This window comes from Taurulus bubalis, assembly GCF_910589615.1.
Source record: "Taurulus bubalis genome assembly, chromosome: 12".
In the NCBI taxonomy this organism is placed as follows: Eukaryota; Metazoa; Chordata; class Actinopteri; order Perciformes; family Cottidae; genus Taurulus; species Taurulus bubalis.
Genome location: NC_136600.1, coordinates 26906085 through 26925008, shown reverse-complemented (window position 1 = coordinate 26925008; position 18924 = coordinate 26906085). Strand labels below are relative to the sequence as shown.

Genomic DNA, 18924 nt, shown 5'->3' with positions numbered 1-18924 from the left:
CACCTGCACCTCATCAACACACCTGCACCTCATCAACACACCTGCATCTCATCTCCACACCTGCACCTCATCAACACACCTGCACCTCATCTCCACACCTGCACCTCATCAACACACCTGCACCTCATCTCCACACCTGCACCTCATCAACACACCTGCACCTCATCAACACACATGTCTTCAATCATCTCCCCTGTCTGCAGTCTCCTCCTGTCCTACCATCCCATCAGTGCTGTCAGTAAACCTTCACCCAACCTGGCTGTCCCCGTGTCTGCACTAGAACGAACCCTCACAACACACACACACACACACACACACACACACACACACACACACACACACACACACACACACACACACACACACACACAGCCACACACACACACAGCTATACAGTCACCACACACACACACACACACACACACACACACACACACACACACACACACACACACACAGCCACACACACACACAGCTATACAGTCACCACACACACACACACACACACACACACACACACACACACACACACACAAACACCACACACACACATAGTCACACAGCAGCAACAACTTTAATTTTAACTTTAACACGTTGAGATACTTGCTCCTGATTGGTCGGACGGGAGCCAATATGGAGCTAATAGGGAGCCAATATGGAAACAATAGGGAGCCAATAGGGAGCTAATAGGGAGCCAATATGGAGCCAATAGGGAGCCAATAGGGAGCTAATAGGGAGCTAATAGGGAGCCAATATGGAGCCAATAGGGAGCCAATATGGAGCCAATAGGGAGCCAATATGGAGCCAATAGGGAGCTAATAGGGAGCCAATATGGAGCCAATAGGGAGCCAATATGGAGCCAATAGGGAGCTAATAGGGAGCCAATATGGAGCCAATAGGGAGCTAATAGGGAGCCAATATGGAGCCAATAGGGAGCTAATAGGGAGCCAATATGGAGCCAATAGGGAGCTAATAGGGAGCCAATAAGGAGCCGGCGCTTCACTGAAGCTTCAAAACAAACTGGGACTTTTATATTATATTATTTTCTCCCATGAAAACAATTAAACATAAACAAGTGAACATCTTGCAGTTGCTGCATTTAAAACCTTATTACTAAAGTATGAGAACAAATTTTAGTAAAACTATTAAACTACGAGTAAAACTTAATTATGAGTTAGAGGTACTATTACTGCAACAATAGTATTACACTGAGGTAGAGGTACTTTTACTGTAACAATAGTATTACACTGAGGTAGAGGTACTTTCAATGTAACAGAGTATTTTACATTTTGGTATTTGTACAGTGTGGCATTAGCACTTTTTACTGCAACAGATCATTTGTGCATTAGTACATGTACTACTACAATAAGGGTGTGACTACACAGTACTACAGGTACCTTTGGGTTGCTGATAGTACTGCGTTCACACCCGTATTGCAGTAGTACTGCAATACGGGTGTGAACACAGTACTATCAGGTACCCTCAGGTTCCTGTGTCCCCACAACGCTCAGACATGACGTCACCCCGGATACCCATCCCAACGGGCACGCGCACGCACACTGTGAAGAGGGCCGCGCCCGTCGGGATGACGTGATGTGTTTGTGTCCCGGCCATCGCAGTGTTTAAATAAAGCTCTGCGCCATTTCTGCTCCGTGTTTCTGTTCGTTGGTGATGAAATAAAAATGGCTGATGCGTTTTTATACATATTGTATATCCAAACCGAAGGCCCTCCTTTAAACGGGTCCAGTGGCGTCTGTCGGTCACGCCGATGACGTCAGTCACACCTATGACCGACAGCTCGCGACAGTACAAAGTAACGGCCGTTGCCATCAACCGGGCGCGCGACCACGGCCTTTAGCCTCATACACCTGCACTACACACGGGGAGGCCGGCTCTCACCGTAGGCGGGTCCAAGCTCGATGATGTCCGCCATTTTGTGGGTTTGTGGCAGGATGCGGTCCTGACGGAGCGGGAAGAAGAGCGCAGAGATGGAGGAGGAACACCGACTGACTACCGGCCCGCTTTTAGTTCACATCCATGGAGAAAGAAGGAGAGAAAATGACCGAAAAACAAGGCGCTGGTCCGGGAGAAGAGACTGCATGTGCGCGCGCTGGTCGTCTGTGGCTCGTGCTCCGCTCGGTGCGCAGTGATGCTCGCGCTCTGATGCTCGCGCTCGGATGCAGGGAGGCTGCGCGATGAGAGGGACAGAGGTGGTGTATCAAACAGAGGGATCACTCCGTGGCCAAACCGCTGCGGCGGAATGTTACTCAGGACTACATTTCCGGGTAGAAAACACATTAAAGTTACTTCTACTTTTACTGTACTACATCTCAGAGGTAATATATTGTACTTTATACTGTACTACATCTCAGAGGTACATATTGTACTTGTTATTGTACTTACAACTTAATTCGGTTACCAAGTCATATTTTAAATGATGAAGTAATCAATCAACAGAAAAGAAAGAATGTCAGTTAATCTTTGCTAAACATTTAAAGACAGAACCTGAACTGTGGGAAACAATAATAATATAAATATGTGATTCACACATCACTCCTTTGGTTCCCAGAAATGTGAGCTGAGTGATACGTCTCTACATCATCCTCCTCAGCGGAGTGGTCCTCCTGCCGCGGAGGCCACGCCCCCTGCGCTGCGTCACCACAGTGTTAGATAATAAACAGGAAGTTGTACTTACATGTACATTAACATGAAATGTACATAGCAACAAACTGCTAGATGTATTTATGTTTTCATATAGTGCTATTTTAATTTATATTAATTAACTTTATGTTATCTGAATTTAAAATAAATATTGTGACATGAATATTTTCTAGCTCATCGTATCATTCTTATAAATTGCATTAAATGCATTATCGGAGTTCTTTAAGTTTATTTAAGGGATGAGAATCCAGTAGTTCTTTAAATCTGACAATCTGATCCCGGCTCAGTTTGAGTGGTTACACCCAGACACCCTTTTCACAACAACAATAATAATAATAATAGCATCAGTCCAAATTTATATTTAAATACACTTGCCACTTTACTTTACGTTTCTCATTCCGTGCACTTTATTTTTAATTTTAACTTTAATTTTTTCTGCAGATCTACTGTACATTTTCAGTACACCCACTTTTAAATATGTATGCTCCCTTTTTATTGCACTGTTTTATGTTTATCGTTAAATGTTTATCGTTAAATGTTATGCACCTCCCGCTCGGAAAAAATCCTTATATGTGTAAACTTACTTGGCAATAAATGGTTCTGGTTCTGATTCTGATTCAAGTGAGGGTTGAGAGAAAGATAGCACAAGTGGTCCAAGTGGGATTTGAACCCCATGGCCGTCAGAGTGTGAAGATCTTTCTGTCCCAGGTGAATATGAATGAATATGAATGACTGAAGAGCTCTATGTTGAATATGAATGACTGAAGAGCTCTATTTTACATATGAATGACTGAAGAGCTCTATTTTATATGACTAAAGAGCTCTATGTTATATATTAATGGCTGAAGAGCTCTATGTTATATGACTGAAGAGCTCTATTTTACATATGAATGACTGAAGAGCTCTATTTTATATGACTAAAGAGCTCTATGTTATATATTAATGACTGAAGAGCTCTACGTTATATGACTGAAGAGCTCTATTTTACATATGAATGACTGAAGAGCTCTATGTTATATGACTAAAGAGCTCTATGTTATATATTAATGACTGAAGAGCTCTATTTTATATGACTAAAGAGCTCTATGTTATATATTAATGACTGAAGAGCTCTATTTTATATGACTAAAGAGCTCTATGTTATATATTAATGACTGAAGAGCTCTATGTTATATGACTGAAGAGCTCTATGTTATATATTTGTTAGGATGCCAGAGCAGCCATGGCGGAAAATGAGCCGATCAGGAGTCAAAGCCGTTAGGTTGCAACTTCATTTCATTTTTCTTTCAATTCAATTGCCACACCACGGTTCCGCCAGACTCTACTGGTCTCCACCCATTCCCTTCACAAACAAATTGAGCTCCTTATATGTCCCTGGTGACTCTAATTAGACCAGACCTAGAGGTAAGTCTATCTATAACAAACTATGTGCACTAAATATTTACATGATTTTACCAATGCCCAAAATATCCATATTAATGTACTCCTATTTATACATCCTATAAATAAAGTAAATTATCAATACATAGTTTTATTTAACTAAACACAGCAACACATATCTTCACTTCCCCCTACCCGCTTCCTCCAGTTGGTATTTCCCGGAACTATAAATGGGTGCTCGGGCGCCGAGGGAAGTCTTTTGCCCGAACACCCTGGGAAGAGGAAACAGGTAAGTTGTTGTCATAAATATATACACAATTCTTCTGCCACCTTACACTTATCACAATTTCAGTTCAAGTTATCACTCATATTGCCACGGCCACTTACAGTGGTCTGGGTAATGGCGGCGCATCCCGAGAGTACGGTACCTCAGTCCTCATGTACTCTAGAAAGACAGTCTGCCACAAGGTTGGCTTCCCCCGGACGGTACATGACTGAAGTCATAGGGTTGCAGTGACAGGTACAACCCTGTGAGCCGTGTGTTGGAGTCTTTCGGCCGCTGCAGAACTCGATGGGTCAAGGACGAGGTGCCGGCCCAGCAAGTAGTACCGCAATGACTCGATGGCCCACTTCATGGCCAAGCACTCCTTCTCCACCGTTGAGTACCTTGTCTCCCGGTCCAGGACCTTACGACTCAGGAACAACTGCGACCGTCTCTCTCCGTCTGTCTCCTGCAGAAGCACTGCTCCAACGCGTGAGGCATCTATCTGCAGAATGAACGGTTGGGAAAAGTCTGGACTGTGGAGAACCGACTCTCTTGTGATTGCCCCCTTGAGTTATTTGAAGGCCTGGTCACATGCTTGATTCCATCTGACTTTGTTTGGGGCTGAGGCCTTGGTGAGGTCGGTGAGTACGGCTCCTTTCTCAGCACAGTGGCATTTCTCAGCCCTATAAAGGCATGCACCTTCTTCCTTGTAGTGGGCACGGGATATGAATGAATGGCGTCCACCTTTCCCACTCTAGGCTTGACCACACCCTGTCCAACCACGTGGCCCAAGTACTCCACTTGCTCTGGGCAAAGGCACACTTGAGTGGGTTGATGGTTTGCCCCGCCATCTTGATCAGGTGGAGGATCTGTCTGACGTGAGAAACGGGTTAGCTGCAGCTAACAAACTGCAAACTGTGGAACGTCCCTCAACACCTGGTCCATAAGCCGTTGAAATGTAGCTGGTGCCCCCTGGAGACCGAATGGCATCGCCTTGAATTGAAACATACCATAGGGTGTCTTAAAGGCTGTCAGCTCCTTGGTCTCCAGAGCCAGGGCAAGCTGCCAATACCCCTTGCTCAGGTCCATTGTGGTGATGAACTTGGATCTTCCGACTCTCTCAAGCAACTCATCGATCCGGGGCATAGGGTAGGACTCAAAATTCAAAACTGCATTGAGGTACCTGAAATCAATACAGAACCTCAGTGAACCATCCTTTTTGGGAACCAACACCACACACTGGTCGACGTTTCAATTATCCCCAGCTGTAGCATCAGCTCAATTTTTCTTCTTGAGCTTTGGCACCAGCCATTCTGGGATCCTATACCACTTCTGCCGAGAGATGGCACTTCCCTTTAGGTGGAACTTATGCTGGACAGAGATGTGAAGCGAGGCTTTTGTTGGAAAAGCTCTGGGAAACGACTGCTCTCCCTCTTCCTCCTCATTAAGGGCCAGGATCAGGAGCTGGTCTGGTGTTGCAGCAGCTCCTGAAACTCCTTCAGCAGGTTAACATGAACACACTGGTGTTTTTTCACTGTCAGGCATGTAAAGTTCATATGTGACCTTACCCTGGCACTTGGTGATTTCATAAGGCCCCTGCCATTTGGCCAACAGATTACAGTTACTGGACAGCAGTAGAAGCAAGACCTGTCGTCCAGGATGAACCGTTCTTTACCTGGCCTTGTCGTCTTCTGGTTCGCCTGTGCCGTTCTCTTGTGTTCTTGTGCAAGAACTGTCATTTTTCCCAATCTCTCTCTCATCTTCACCACATAGGAAACCACATCCTCCTATGTAAACAGCAAGTACGGCAACCATTGATCCCAAGCAGAGACGGTTTTGGAGACAAACTTCCGCAGCATGCTTTTTAGTGTCTGATTAAACCGTTCCACCAGCCCGTCCGCCTGGGGATGATATGGGGTGGTCTTAATGCCTTTTACTCATAAGAGCTGATACACTAGCTATAGCAGTTTGGACAGAAAGTTAGTGCCACATCTGTAAGGACTTATTTCGGTATCCCTGCTCTTGCAAACAGTTGTACCAGACAATTGGCAAACTGTCTGTCCTTAACAGATCTGAGGGGAAAGGCTTCTGGATAGCGGGTGGCATAATCACAAATGACCAAGATGTACCTATTGTCTGAACTTTTCTCAAGGGCCCTACTACATCCATGCCTATTCTATAAAATAGGTAACGACTGAAGCTGAGCTCAGGCTACTCCCCTTTGTGATGTGAATGACTGAAGAGCTCTATGCGAATGACTGAAGAGCTCTATGCGAATGACTGAAGAGCTGTGTTATATATGAAAGTAAAATAACTGATAGATTAGTGAAATGCTTCCTGTCAGTGTATATTATTTAATTTCTCTGATCCCGTCTCTAGTCTCATCATGACAGACTCCTGCAGAACTGAGGAGGATGCGAGGGCCGCGTTCCAGTCCTGCAAGAGTAATGATGCAAGAGATCGAGTTCGATTCTACGACAGCTGGGCGGAAAACTACGAGGAGGTCTGTTCAAAGAACCTGGTTCTCTGTTCTCTACCTGTTCAGGTACTCTGTTCTCTACCTGTTCAGGTACTCTGTTCTCTACCTGTTCAGGTACTCTGTTCTCTACCTGTTCAGGTACTCTACCTGTTCAGGTACTCTACCTGTTCAGGTTCTCTACCTGTTCAGGTTCTCTACCTGTTCAGGTGCTCTGTTCACCTTTTCCCCATGCTGTCACCAGGACCACTGCCTGATGAGCTACAGCGCTCCTCACCTGGGGATCGACTTCCTGATGGATAACTTCTCAGGGCGTCCCGCAGCAGCTCGTGTTCTGGACGTGGCCTGCGGGTCGGGATGGATCGCTAAACTGGTACGTCTGTTGCTTTAGGGTCTCGATCACACGACGTTCTGAGTTTAAGAAGATCAGCCATCTGCTTAACATCCATACAAGAAGTCTGATGGAGCATTTACTTATTTTACATGTTGAGCCTATTTCTGCTGTCTTCAGAGTTAATGTTGTTCTTCTTCTTCTTGAGTTCATAGATGGTTGAACTGGGCTTCAAGCACTTTGTGGGCGTGGACGGCAGTCAAGGCATGCTGGATCAAGCCGCTAAGACCGGCCTCTATGAGGAGCTCAAACTGGCCTTACTAGGAACAGAGCCGCTGCCTGCACACACGGGTACGCTCACGCTACATGCACACGCAGCGCTAAGCTAGCGGGACACCGTTAGCTGTGTGCGCTGGAGGAAGTGATGCTGCCTTCAAGTGGAACCCGTGAGCTCGTGGTTACGACAAAGGAAGTGGTTCACACGACGTGTTGCACGTTTGAATGGTTCAAGAGCGCTGCTGCTCGGCAATGCCGATATTAGCGTTAGCATCTAGGAGCTACCTAGGCTAACCTTGTAGCAAGCTAGCAAGTAAGGAAAGACATAAATACAAAAGCATAATTACAGATAGAAAAGATGAACATTTACCTGGGACATATTATCAGATTACAAAGAGAAACTTTACACGACTATAATTAAGATTTATTAATGATTCAAAGCGTTTTAATTTAGTGATGAAACTAAACTCTGGAGAGCAGCCGGTGGAACCTGCTCATCTGGTGCTTCACGGCCTGGTGCTCATAAGAACCCCCATCTTTGTAGTCTTTGATGGAGACTGAACACGGCTCTTCTCTGGTTTCAGGTGCGTTTGATGTGGTGATCATCGTCGGGGCGCTGGATGCTGGTTTTGCACCAGTCAGCGTTGTCAGGGAGCTCTGCAACGCCGCCAAGCCAGGTCACCACTACACCACACGCAGCAGCTGGGGGCGCCGCTACTGACACTGTAGTCAAGCCAGTACACACATTTGAAGTACAATGAGTCAAATTGTAAAATGTAAAATATTTTAAGGTGTAATTATATAAAAAAGTGACTGTCTCCCTCATCTCTTTGTGGTTGTGTGTCTCTTTGTGGTTGTTTTCACTGGGAATGACATGCATGTTTCCTGCAGGTGGGTTAGTCTGCATGTCGAGAGGCGACCACAGAGGAGCGGCAGGACTGCAGTACAAGAAGGATCTGGAGAGAGAGCTGCAACGGATGCAGGAGGAGGGCCTGTGGAGTCCAGTGGGACTCAAGCACACGGACAGATACATGGAGGACCCACACCTGAACCCCCAGAGCGTCCAGGAGCTGCCGCAGGAGCAGCGCTTCATCGGCGGGATGGCTTACCTGTACAAGAAATCCCTCCAGTAAAACCAACCATTGATAAACAGGAAGTTAAGGAAAGTCGATCGCGTTCCGAAAATGGGGTTATGCATAATGCAACGTATGTCAATAAAACACATTTTACAACTTTCATAACAAATATCCCTTGTGCATATGTTTGGTTCTATCCCTTGTTGTGCATATGTTTGGTTCTATACCTTGTTGTGCATATGTTTGGTTCTATCCCTTGTTGTGCATATGTTTGGTTCTATCCCTTGTTGTGCATATGTTTGGTTCTATACCTTGTTGTGCATATGTTTGGTTCTATACCTTGTTGTGCATATGTTTGGTTCTATCCCTTGTTGTGCATATGTTTGGTTCTATACCTTGTTGTGCATATGTTTGGTTCTATACCTTGTTGTGCATATGTTTGGTTCTATACCTTGTTGTGCATATGTTTGGTTCTATACCTTGTTGTGCATATGTTTGGTTCTATACCTTGTCCCGAGGCCACCGGTGAAAGTATTCCGAAATGCAGATTGTTTCTGGAACGTGTCCAAACAATGTCGATAGCATTGATGAAACCAAGTAGGTCTAGAACCTTTCGGTTCCACATGATCAAGATGGATTTTGATGAAAGAAAAACAGCCCAAAAGCAAACAGTCTGACTATGACGAAGGTCTGAGAGTGGTCTGTACTCACCCGTGTGTGAAGGAGCAGGTATGAGGAATGAGAGGCGGTGGCGATGATGACAGCCTGATAAGACGGTTATCTGGGCACGCCTTAGCTCCGACGCCACCTGAGCACGGAAACAGGAAGTAAGGAGCCTGAGGAAGGGAGCAGGTCTGGTTAAGCAGGTTGTGGCTCCTCTCGTCTCCACCATGAAGTGCACTGATACCCGGCCTCCTTCACCCATTCCCTCTTTTCTTCTCTCCTTCCTTTCCTTCACCGCTACTCGTTTACAATATTCAATCATTAAAATCCCTTAACGATCATTAATGTGATGCTCAGTCGATGGTACCGATGCTGTTCTGTATGTACACAACTCAATGTTATATATATATATATATATATATATATATATATATATATATATATATTTTCAGCCTCTTATCCAGGTCTGGTCACGGTGGCAGCAGGTTCAGCAGGCCGACCCAGGCTTCTCTCTCAACACTTTCCAGATCATTCTGGGGGACCCCAAGGCGTTCCAAGGCCAGCCGGGAGATATAATCCCTCCAGCGTGTCCTCGGTCTTCCCCGGGGTCTCCTACCAGTTGGACGTGCCTGGAAAACCTCTAATGGGAGGCGTCCAGGAGGCATCCTGACTAGATGCTGAACCACCTCAGCTGACTCCTTTCGAGACGGAGGAGCAGCGGCTCGACTCCAAGCTCCCTCCTGATGTCCGAGCTCCTTACCCTATCTCTAAGGGTGAGTCCTACAGAGGAAACTCATTTCGGCTGCTTGTATCTGAGACTTCGTGGCCAGAGGTGATGGTTGAAATGTAGACGACCAGTAAACTGAGAGCTTCTCCTTCCGGCTCAGCTCCTCTTCGCCAAGACGGTCTGGTGCAGCGCCTGTTTTACTCCTGCAGCCGCATCGATCCGCCTGTCCATCTCCCGCTCCACCTTACCCTCGTGAACAAGAGGTTCAAGGTTTTTTATTTTTTATTTTGCCATTTGTGCCTAGACCAACCGTCCAGAAAAATTGGGATGTTTTGTGGAGGGCTGTCTGAGTCAGTTTGGGAAATAAAAACACACTATAATAAGAAAGAGAAAACATATGAAAGCAAAACAGGTGGTAGTATGTACAAGAAAGGTATTAGATACAGTTTAATTATCTTTTTAAATAACAGCAATAAATAGGCTAGGCTTGAGTGCTGTTCCAGGATTGTGAAAAGAGGGAAAAGGGGAGAGTTATATGGGAATATTCTAGATTTTGAGAGGTGGAAGAAAGTTATGTGGGGATATTGCACAGTTAGAATATTGCACCTTTACCCCGAGATACTTGAACTCCTTCGCTTGGGGTAGGCAGTTTGTCCCCACCTGGAGGGAGCAATCCACCGGTTTCCGGCAGAGCACCATGGCCTCAGATGTGGAGGCGCTAACTCTCATCCCTGCCGCTTCACACTCGGCTGCAAAACGCCCCAGTGAATGCTGGAGGTCACAGTCCGAGGAGGCAAACAGGACCACATCATCCGCGAACAGCAGAGAGGCGATCCCGAGACTCCCGAACCGGATCCTCTCCGCCCCCTGGCTGCGCCTAGATATCCTGTCCATGAAGGTCACGAACAGGACCGGTGATAAAGGGCAGCCCTGGCGGAGGCCAACACCCACCGGGAACGTGTCTGACTTACTACCGAGGATACGAACACAGCTCCTACTGCAGTACAAAGACCGGATAGCCCGTTGCAACGGGTCCGGCACCCCATACTCCCGCAGCACCCCCCACAAAAACCCCCGAGGGACCCGGTCGAAAGCCTTCTCCAAGTCCACAAAGCACATGTAGACTGATTGGGCAAACTCCCAGGACCCCTCCAGTAGTCTTGCGAGGGTAAAGAGCTGGTCCACTGTTCCACGACCGGGACGGAATCCGCACTGCTCGTCTTGAATCTGAGGTTCGACAAGCGGTCGGAGCCTCCTTTTCAGCACCCTGGCATAAGCTTTTCCCGGGAGGCTGAGCAGTGTGATGCCACGATAGTTTGAGCACACTCTCCGGTCCCCCTTCTTGAGGATGGGAACCACCACCCCGGTCTGCCAGTCCATGGGCACTGTTCCCGACCCCCATGCGACACTGAAAAGGCGTGTCAACCAAGACAGCCCAACAATGTCCAGCGCTTTCAGCATCTCAGGGCGGATCTCATCCACCCCCGGCGCCTTGCCACTACCTTGACCTCCACCAGGGATATGAGTGGAACCACCCCAAAGTCTTCAGGCGCTGCCCCCTCTCCAGGAGACATGTTGGTCGGGTTTAGGAGTTCCTCAAAATACTCTTTCTGCCGCCCGACTATGTCCCCAGTCCGGGTCAGCAGTTCCCCCCCGCTGAGAACAGACTGGGGTAGGCCCTGCTTTCCCTTCCTGAGCCGTCGGAAGGTTTGCTAGAATCTTCTTGAGGAACCGAAAGTCCTTCTCCATGGCCTCCCGGAACTCCTCCCATGCCCGAGTTTTGGCATCCGCGATCACTGCAGCTGCAGCCCTTCTGGCCTGCCGGTACCCGTCAGCTGCTTCAGGAGACCCCTGGGCCAACCAGGCCCGAAAGGCCTCCTTCTTCAGCTTGACGGCTTCCCTCACCCCCGGTGTCCACCACTGGGTTCTCGGGTTGCCGCCACGACACCGATGACCTTCTGACCACAGCTCCTCGCGGCGGCGACCACAATTCCGACGTGATTTGTCAGTTAATGAACTTATTATATTATATTTCTGACGTGCTTTTTGTCTGCTGGATGTGGAAGTCAGCAGATGTTAGCTAACGCAAATATTAGCCAAAGCTACTTTATTAGATGCTGAGTTTTCAGATTATTCTCCTGAATCAACTGGATAGAAAAGTAAAAAAAATATATAAAAAATTACACTAAAATTTGTTATGAAAGTTGTAAAATGTGTTTTATTGACATACGTTGCATTATGCATAACCCCATTTTCGGAACTCGATCGACTTTCCTTAACTTCCTGTTTATCAATGGTTGGTTTCACTGGAGGGATTTCTTGTACAGGTAAGCCATCCCGCCGATGAAGCGCTGCTCCTGCGGCAGCTCCTGGACGCTCTGGGGGTTCAGGTGTGGGTCCTCCATGTATCTGTGTCACAACCGTCACTAGACGGTAGTGCTTTTATTTTGTTGTCTTGTCACTTCCTGTTTTACTTTGAAATCATCCTCCTGTGTCATGTCTGCTGTCTTTACTTCCTCATGTGTGATTACCTCTCCCTGCCCTGATGTGTTTCACCTTTGTCTTGTTAACTCCCCTCCCAGTGTGTATATATACTCGGTGCTTCACTTGTCTCGTTGCCAGTTCGTTTTTCTTCACCTGAGAGTCAACTTACCAGCGTTTTTCCTGCCTGATATCCTGTTCTGATTCCGACGTCCCTTCGTTTCCGAGTAAGCCCGATCCCTGCCTGTACCTCTGCCGAGTTTGACCGCCTTCCTGTGAATGACCCTGGACTGTTTACGTTGGTGATTCTCCTCTCCCCTGAGTGAGACAGCTGCTCTCACCACAGCGGGTCAGAGCCTTGCCGACCGGCCTCAGTCCCTCCCCAGTTACATCGGGAGAACCTTCGGCGGTCCTTCTCCAGAGACTCTATCCTGTTGCAATATTACCTTTATCAATAAAGGAATTCTGGTGAACTTTACTCTCTGCCTCGGGTCGTGCATTTGGGTTCTTTCACTAGTGCTCCGGCGTGACAATCTGTCCGTGTGCTTGAGTCCCACTGGACTCCACAGGCCCTCCTCCTGCATCCGTTGCAGCTCTCTCTCCAGATCCTTCTTGTACTGCAGTCCTGCCGCTCCTCTGTGGTCGGCTCTCGACATGCAGACTAACCCACCTGCAGGAAACATGCATGTCATTCCCAGTGAAAACAACCACAAAGAGACACACAACCACAAAGAGACACACAACCACAAAGAGATGAGGGAGACAGTCACTTTTTTATATAATTACACCTTAGAATATTTTACATTTTACAATTTGACTCATTGTACTTCAAATGTGTATATCTATCTATCTCATAGTTTTAGTTTATTAACATAAACAACCTCATAGTATGACTTTATTCACATAAACAACCTCATAGTTTTACTTTATTAACATAAACAACCTCATAGTTTTACTTTATTAACAAATATATATGTTAATATATGTTATATATGTTATAAAATAAAACTATGAGGTTGTTTATGTTAATAAAGTAAAACTATAAGGGTTGTTTATGTTTATAAAGTAAAACTATGAGGTTGTTTATGTTAATAAACATAAACAACCCTTATAGTTTTACTTTACAGCAGTTTTCAGCAACGTAACTTTTGTAGTTTTCCAGCCGTTTTAACAGATTACTGAAAGTATATTCATGCTAACGGTTGTTTACATGATCTGTGTTTGTCTTCATGATCGTAGTTCTCGTGAACGTCCGAATGATACGTCACTTTAAATGTTGCCGCCTCAAGGAATTGTGGGTCGGCATTATCTCCTTTCCTTTCGCCACTTGGTGTCTTAATTGGTTATGATCTCAGTTTAAATAAATAATAATATTAACTGAACCAGCATTTTACCATTTCAAAAACAGTCCAGACTTAGAGGCCTCATGTCGAAACACGACTCATGAAACCTCCTTCTGGCTTATATTTGCAGCAGGTTGACATATACATGACATACATATTTATTTAATATGCATTATACTCTTATTGTATTCAATAAGCCATGCGTAGCGTACTGGAAATAAACCATTTCTGAATTTCTGATTGTGATGAATAAAAGTAGCAGTAGTAGTAGTAGTACTAGTACTAGCACTACTAGTAGCAGTAGTAGTAGTACTAGTACTGGTAGTAGTAGTAGTACTAGTAGTAGTAGTAGTAGTAGTAACAGTAGCAGTAGTAGTAATTGTAATAGTAGTAGCAGTAGTAGTAGTAGTAGTAGTACTACTACTACTAGTAGTAGTAGTAATAGTAGCAGTAGTAGTAGTATCAGTAGCAGTAGTTGTAGCAGTAGTAGTAGCAGTAGCAGTAGTAGTATCAGTAGTAGTAGCAGTAGTAGTAGCAGTAGTAGTAGTAGTATCAGTAGTAGTAGCAGTAGTAGTATCAGTAGTAGTAGCAGTAGTAGTAGTAGCAGTAGTAGTAGTAGCAGTAGTTGTAGCAGTAGCAGTAGCAGTAGTAGTATCAGTAGTAGTAGCAGTAGTAGTATCAGTAGTAGTAGCAGTAGTAGTAGTATCAGTAGTAGTAGCAGTAGTAGTATCAGTAGTAGTAGCAGTAGTAGTAGCAGTAGTAGTAGTAGCAGTAGTAGTTGCAGTAGTAGTAGCAGTAGTAGTAATTGTAATAGTAGTAGTAGCAGTAGTAGTAGTAGTAGTAGCAGTAGCAGTAGTAGTAATTGTAATAGTAGTAGTAGCAGTAGTAGTAGTAGTAGTAGCAGTAGTAGTAATTGTAATAGTAGCAGTAGCACTATCAGTAAAACAGCTGGTTCTCACCTGTGTGTGAAGGTTCCAGGTAGAGAGGAGTGAGGTCTGTGACTTCAGGGCCGGTTCATGAGATGAGGGAACAGGTCGGCCCTGATTGGCTGGTTCATGAGCGGCTGAGGGAACAGGTCAGCCCTGATTGGCTGGTTCATGAGCGGCTGAGGGAACAGGTCGGCCCTGATTGGCCGGTTGACCTTCTTCAGAGCCTTCTTGTCCCGGAGGACGCCGGTCCAGGACGCTGGTATGTCGCCATGCTCACGGGTCCCAGTGGACCGGGCCGCTGCTCCCTGTTCTGAATGTATGTGAAGTTCAGCCTGACAGCTGATGAGGGAACAGAACAGCGCCTGGTCCCTCAGTGATGGGGCCGATCACTCCTCAACACATTCAGCATGGCCACATATTTGTCTGAAACTGACACTTCAAGCTAAGTTTACCCAGTAACTTATTCACTTCCAAAGGATGAACACATGAAGAAGAACTATGACTACAAAGTCCAGAAGGCGTAACATCCCAGAGAGGGGTTGTGTGCAGCGGTTCTCAGGAAAGAGAAGGAAGTTGCAGCAGAAGAAGAGATGTCGTAAAACACAGGCGATGGTGAGTTCTCGGAAAAAAGAGAGAGAAAGCAGGAAGTCAGAAAGTGAGCAAAGACGCTTGTTCCTCGTGTGGATTCACAAACCGGACAGAACCGAAGAACCGGATAGAACCTCCAGAGGAAACTAAGGATGGCGGTTTTGGACAAAAAGGCTCTGTGTGGCTTTGTGTTCCTTCTGGCAGGTTCGGTTCTCTTTTCATTTCTCTCAACAGACCTGAAGATCAGTGTGATGTATACATGTACTTGTTAGTCTCACTTATGGAAAGTACTTCTACACAAACACTGCTCTTCAGTACCATTCTGAAGTAGTTCAGCCTCCGTCGTTATTTATCTATTTTATTTAGGTTTGTCTTCCTGAGCTGTCAATCACTTTGGATCAACTGTGTTGTATGTTTATTATATTATGTATCTCTAAGGCTGAGTCCTACAGAGGAAACTCATCTCCTTACCCTATCTCTAAGGTTGAGCCCTACAGAGGAAACTCATTTCGATCCTTGTATCCGAGACCTCGTTCTTTGGGTCACAACCCAGAGTTCATGACCATAGGTGAGGGTCGGAACGTAGACCGACCAGTAAACTGAGAGCTGAGCCGTAAGGCGAAATGTTAATGCTGCAGCCGCACCGATCCGCCTGTCCATCTTACCCTCTTGAACAAGACCCAGAGATACTTGAACTCCTTCGCTTGTTGTAGGCACTCTGTCCCCATCTGGAGGGAGCAATCCACCGGTTTCAGGCAGAGCACCATGGCCCCCGAACCTGACGCTCTCTGCCCCCCAGCTGCGCCTAGATATCCTGTCCGTGAAAGTCTCGAACAGGGCAGCCTTGGAGGAGGCCAACACTGTTCCACTGGTCCACTGGTCCCCTGGTCCCTTGGTCCACTGGTCCACTGGTCCCCTGGTCCACTGGTCCACTGTTCCTCTGGTCCCCTGGTCCCCTGGTCCACTGGTCCACTGTTCCTCTGGTCCACTGGTCCACTGGTCCCCTGGTCCACTGGTCCACTGTTCCACTGGTCCACTGTTCCACTGTTCCTCTGGTCCCCTGGTCCCCTGGTCCACTGGTCCACTGTTCCTCTGGTCCACTGGTCCACTGGTCCCCTGGTCCCCTGGTCCACTGTTCCACTGGTCCCTTGGTCCACTGGTCCACTGTTCCACTGTTCCACTGTTCCACTGGTCCACTGGTCCACTGGTCCACTGTTCCTCTGGTCCCCTGGTCCACTGGTCCACTGGTCCACTGTTCCACTGGTCCACTGGTCCACTGGTCCACTGTTCCACTGTTCCTCTGGTCCCCTGGTCCACTGGTCCACTGTTCCACTGGTCCACTGGTCCACTGTTCCACTGTTCCTCTGGTCCCCTGGTCCACTGGTCCCCTGGTCCACTGTTCCACTGTTCCACTGGTCCCTTGGTCCACTGGTCCACTGGTCCACTGGTCCACTGTTCCTCTGGTCCCCTGGTCCACTGTTCCACTGTTCCACTGGTCCCCTGGTCCACTGTTCCACTGTTCCTCTGGTCCCCTGGTCCACTGGTCCCCTGGTCCACTGTTCCACTGTTCCACTGGTCCCTTGGTCCACTGGTCCACTGGTCCACTGGTCCACGACCGGGACTGAATCCTGTCTGTGAGCAGCAGACAACAAGAGAATCAGAGACACTGAATTCTGTCATTTCATCTCATTCTGTGTTGTGTTCCTCCAGCTGCTGGCAGTCAACGTGTGAACTATCCAGATCCAGTTTGTGCAGTGAGGGGATCCTCTGTCACCCTCCTCTGCACCTTCACACCAAAGGCTGCTATTGATGGTGGAGAACTCCAGATCACCAGAGTCGCTTGGTGCCAGAACCATGAGATTTGTCAGAGCACCACCCCGACTGTGTACGACAGCGAAGAGAGAAACAACAAAAACAGCCCTCGGTACAGATACCAGGGAGACAAGGAGGAAAACTGTACTCTACAGATCACAGATGTGCAGGAAGGTGCACGTTTTTACTTCAGAGTGGAAATTAACCCTAAAGAAGAAAGTTTTGCTGGCCGAGCCGGAGTGAGAGTCACAGTCACTGGTAAGTCAGCCTTTGTATTCCAGCTTTTGTGCAGCAGGTTGGTTTTGGACTCTTCTGTGGCCTTAAAGGAATTAAATTCTGTCCTCTGATCAAACTGATGCTTGTGGTGTGAGAACCTCTGCAGGAGAACAAAGAGGGATCTCGTGGTCACGAGAACCTCTTCTGGAGAACTGCTAAAGATGCTAAAGGTGCTAAAGGAACTAAAGGAGCTAAATGTGATAAAGGTGCTACATTTGCGAAAGGAGCTATAGTAGCTAAATGTGCTAAAGGAGCTAAAGAGCTTTCCTGCCACAGTCAGACTGATGGCAAAACAAAACTGTGAATATGAACAGCACTCAGGACAAACCTATTTATTTATTTAGGAGCTAAAGATGCTAAAGCTGCTTAGGTGCTAAAGGTGCTGAAGGAGCTAAAGGTGCTAAAGGTGCTAAACGTGCTAAAGGAGCTAAAGGTGCAGTTCACCCTCTGAGCTGCTCTCGTCCTGTTCGTGCAGGTTTTTGTGGTGTTTTTGTCGTCTGAGAGTGGATCAGATAACTGATCTGAGATCAGCAACGTGAATGAATCCAAGAGGCGTTCAGGGCGGACATCTGACCGGAGGTTTGAGACTCATTCCAGTCAGATAAATGACGTATCTAATATATCTATATATCTAATATTACTGACAGATAATTATATTAAGACCAACAACAGGCCCTCTCTATTAATAATAATGTCCAATAATAATGTTGCTCGTCCCTGTGGTCACAAAGCTGAATCTCAGATCATGATTCATAGGAAACTTCAGAAGACTAAACTCGTCCAGAGGAGCAACAGAGAGCTTCCTGACTGACCCCTGACAAGCTGCCACGAGGCGTTCAGGGTCCAGGACAGGAGAGCGCTGCATCTCTGGATCCAAGCATCAGGGATGTTTATGAGTTCATGTCGTGAAACTGAGAGGAGGACTGACGTTTAAATGTATTCCAATCCTCCAGAGGGAGCTCCGATGCAGATCAGAGGCTCAGAGGGAGTGTTCAGAAGAGGGGCAGCAGTCACTCTGACCTGCACCACAACCTGCACCTTCCACCAGCTGGAGCTCACCTGGCTCAGAGATGGACACGCCCTCACATTCACTGGCCCCGCCCTCCACCTGGGCTCGCTGACTGCAGAGGATTCTGGGAACTACACCTGTGGCTTGAAGGACAACATCGCCACACGCTCCAAACCTCATAGTCTGTTTGTGGAGGAGGAGGAGGAGGAGGAAGGTTTGTTTCTGATATTAATGAACAGAGAACCTAAACAGGTAGAGAACAGAGAACCTAAACAGGTAGAGAACAGAGAACCTAAACAGGTAGAGAACAGAGAACCAGGTAGAGAACAGAGAACCAGGTAGAGAACAGAGAACCAGGTAGAGAACAGAGAACCAGGTAGAGAACAGAGAACCTGAACAGGTAGAGAACAGAGAACCTGAACAGGTAGAGAACAGAGAACCTGAACAGGTAGAGAACAGAGAACATGAACAGGTAGAGAACAGAGAACCTGAACAGGTAGAGAACAGAGAACCTGAACAGGTAGAGAACAGAGAACCTGAGCAGGTAGAGAACAGAGAACCTGAGCAGGTTCATCCCACATAGTTCTATATGTGTTTAATGTTCCCAGAGTGGTGACTGTAAGGATCGAGT

At 46.8% G+C, this 18924-nt stretch overlaps 2 protein-coding genes across 2 annotated transcripts in view; one reads left to right on the top strand and one right to left on the bottom strand.

Moving 5' to 3' along the window:
• Nucleotides 1–2119, bottom strand: part of syt11b (synaptotagmin XIb) — an 8149-nt gene extending 6030 nt beyond the window's left edge. The window contains exon 1 of the mRNA XM_079227716.1: nucleotides 1900–2119. Coding sequence (XP_079083842.1) covers nucleotides 1900–1933 — 34 coding nt within the window. The 5' untranslated portion in view covers nucleotides 1934–2119. The remainder of the gene's footprint in view (nucleotides 1–1899) is intronic.
• Nucleotides 2120–6692: 4573 nt separating this feature from the next.
• On the top strand, nucleotides 6693–8522 carry LOC306744720 (methyltransferase-like protein 27; the record flags this gene model as incomplete). The annotated part of the gene is made up of 5 exons (XM_079227402.1): nucleotides 6693–6809; nucleotides 7027–7155; nucleotides 7329–7464; nucleotides 7974–8066; nucleotides 8281–8522. 5 exons carry the CDS (start codon nucleotides 6693–6695, stop codon nucleotides 8520–8522), a joined length of 717 nt encoding a protein of 238 aa, XP_079083528.1.
• Nucleotides 8523–18924: the final 10402 nt, after the last annotated feature.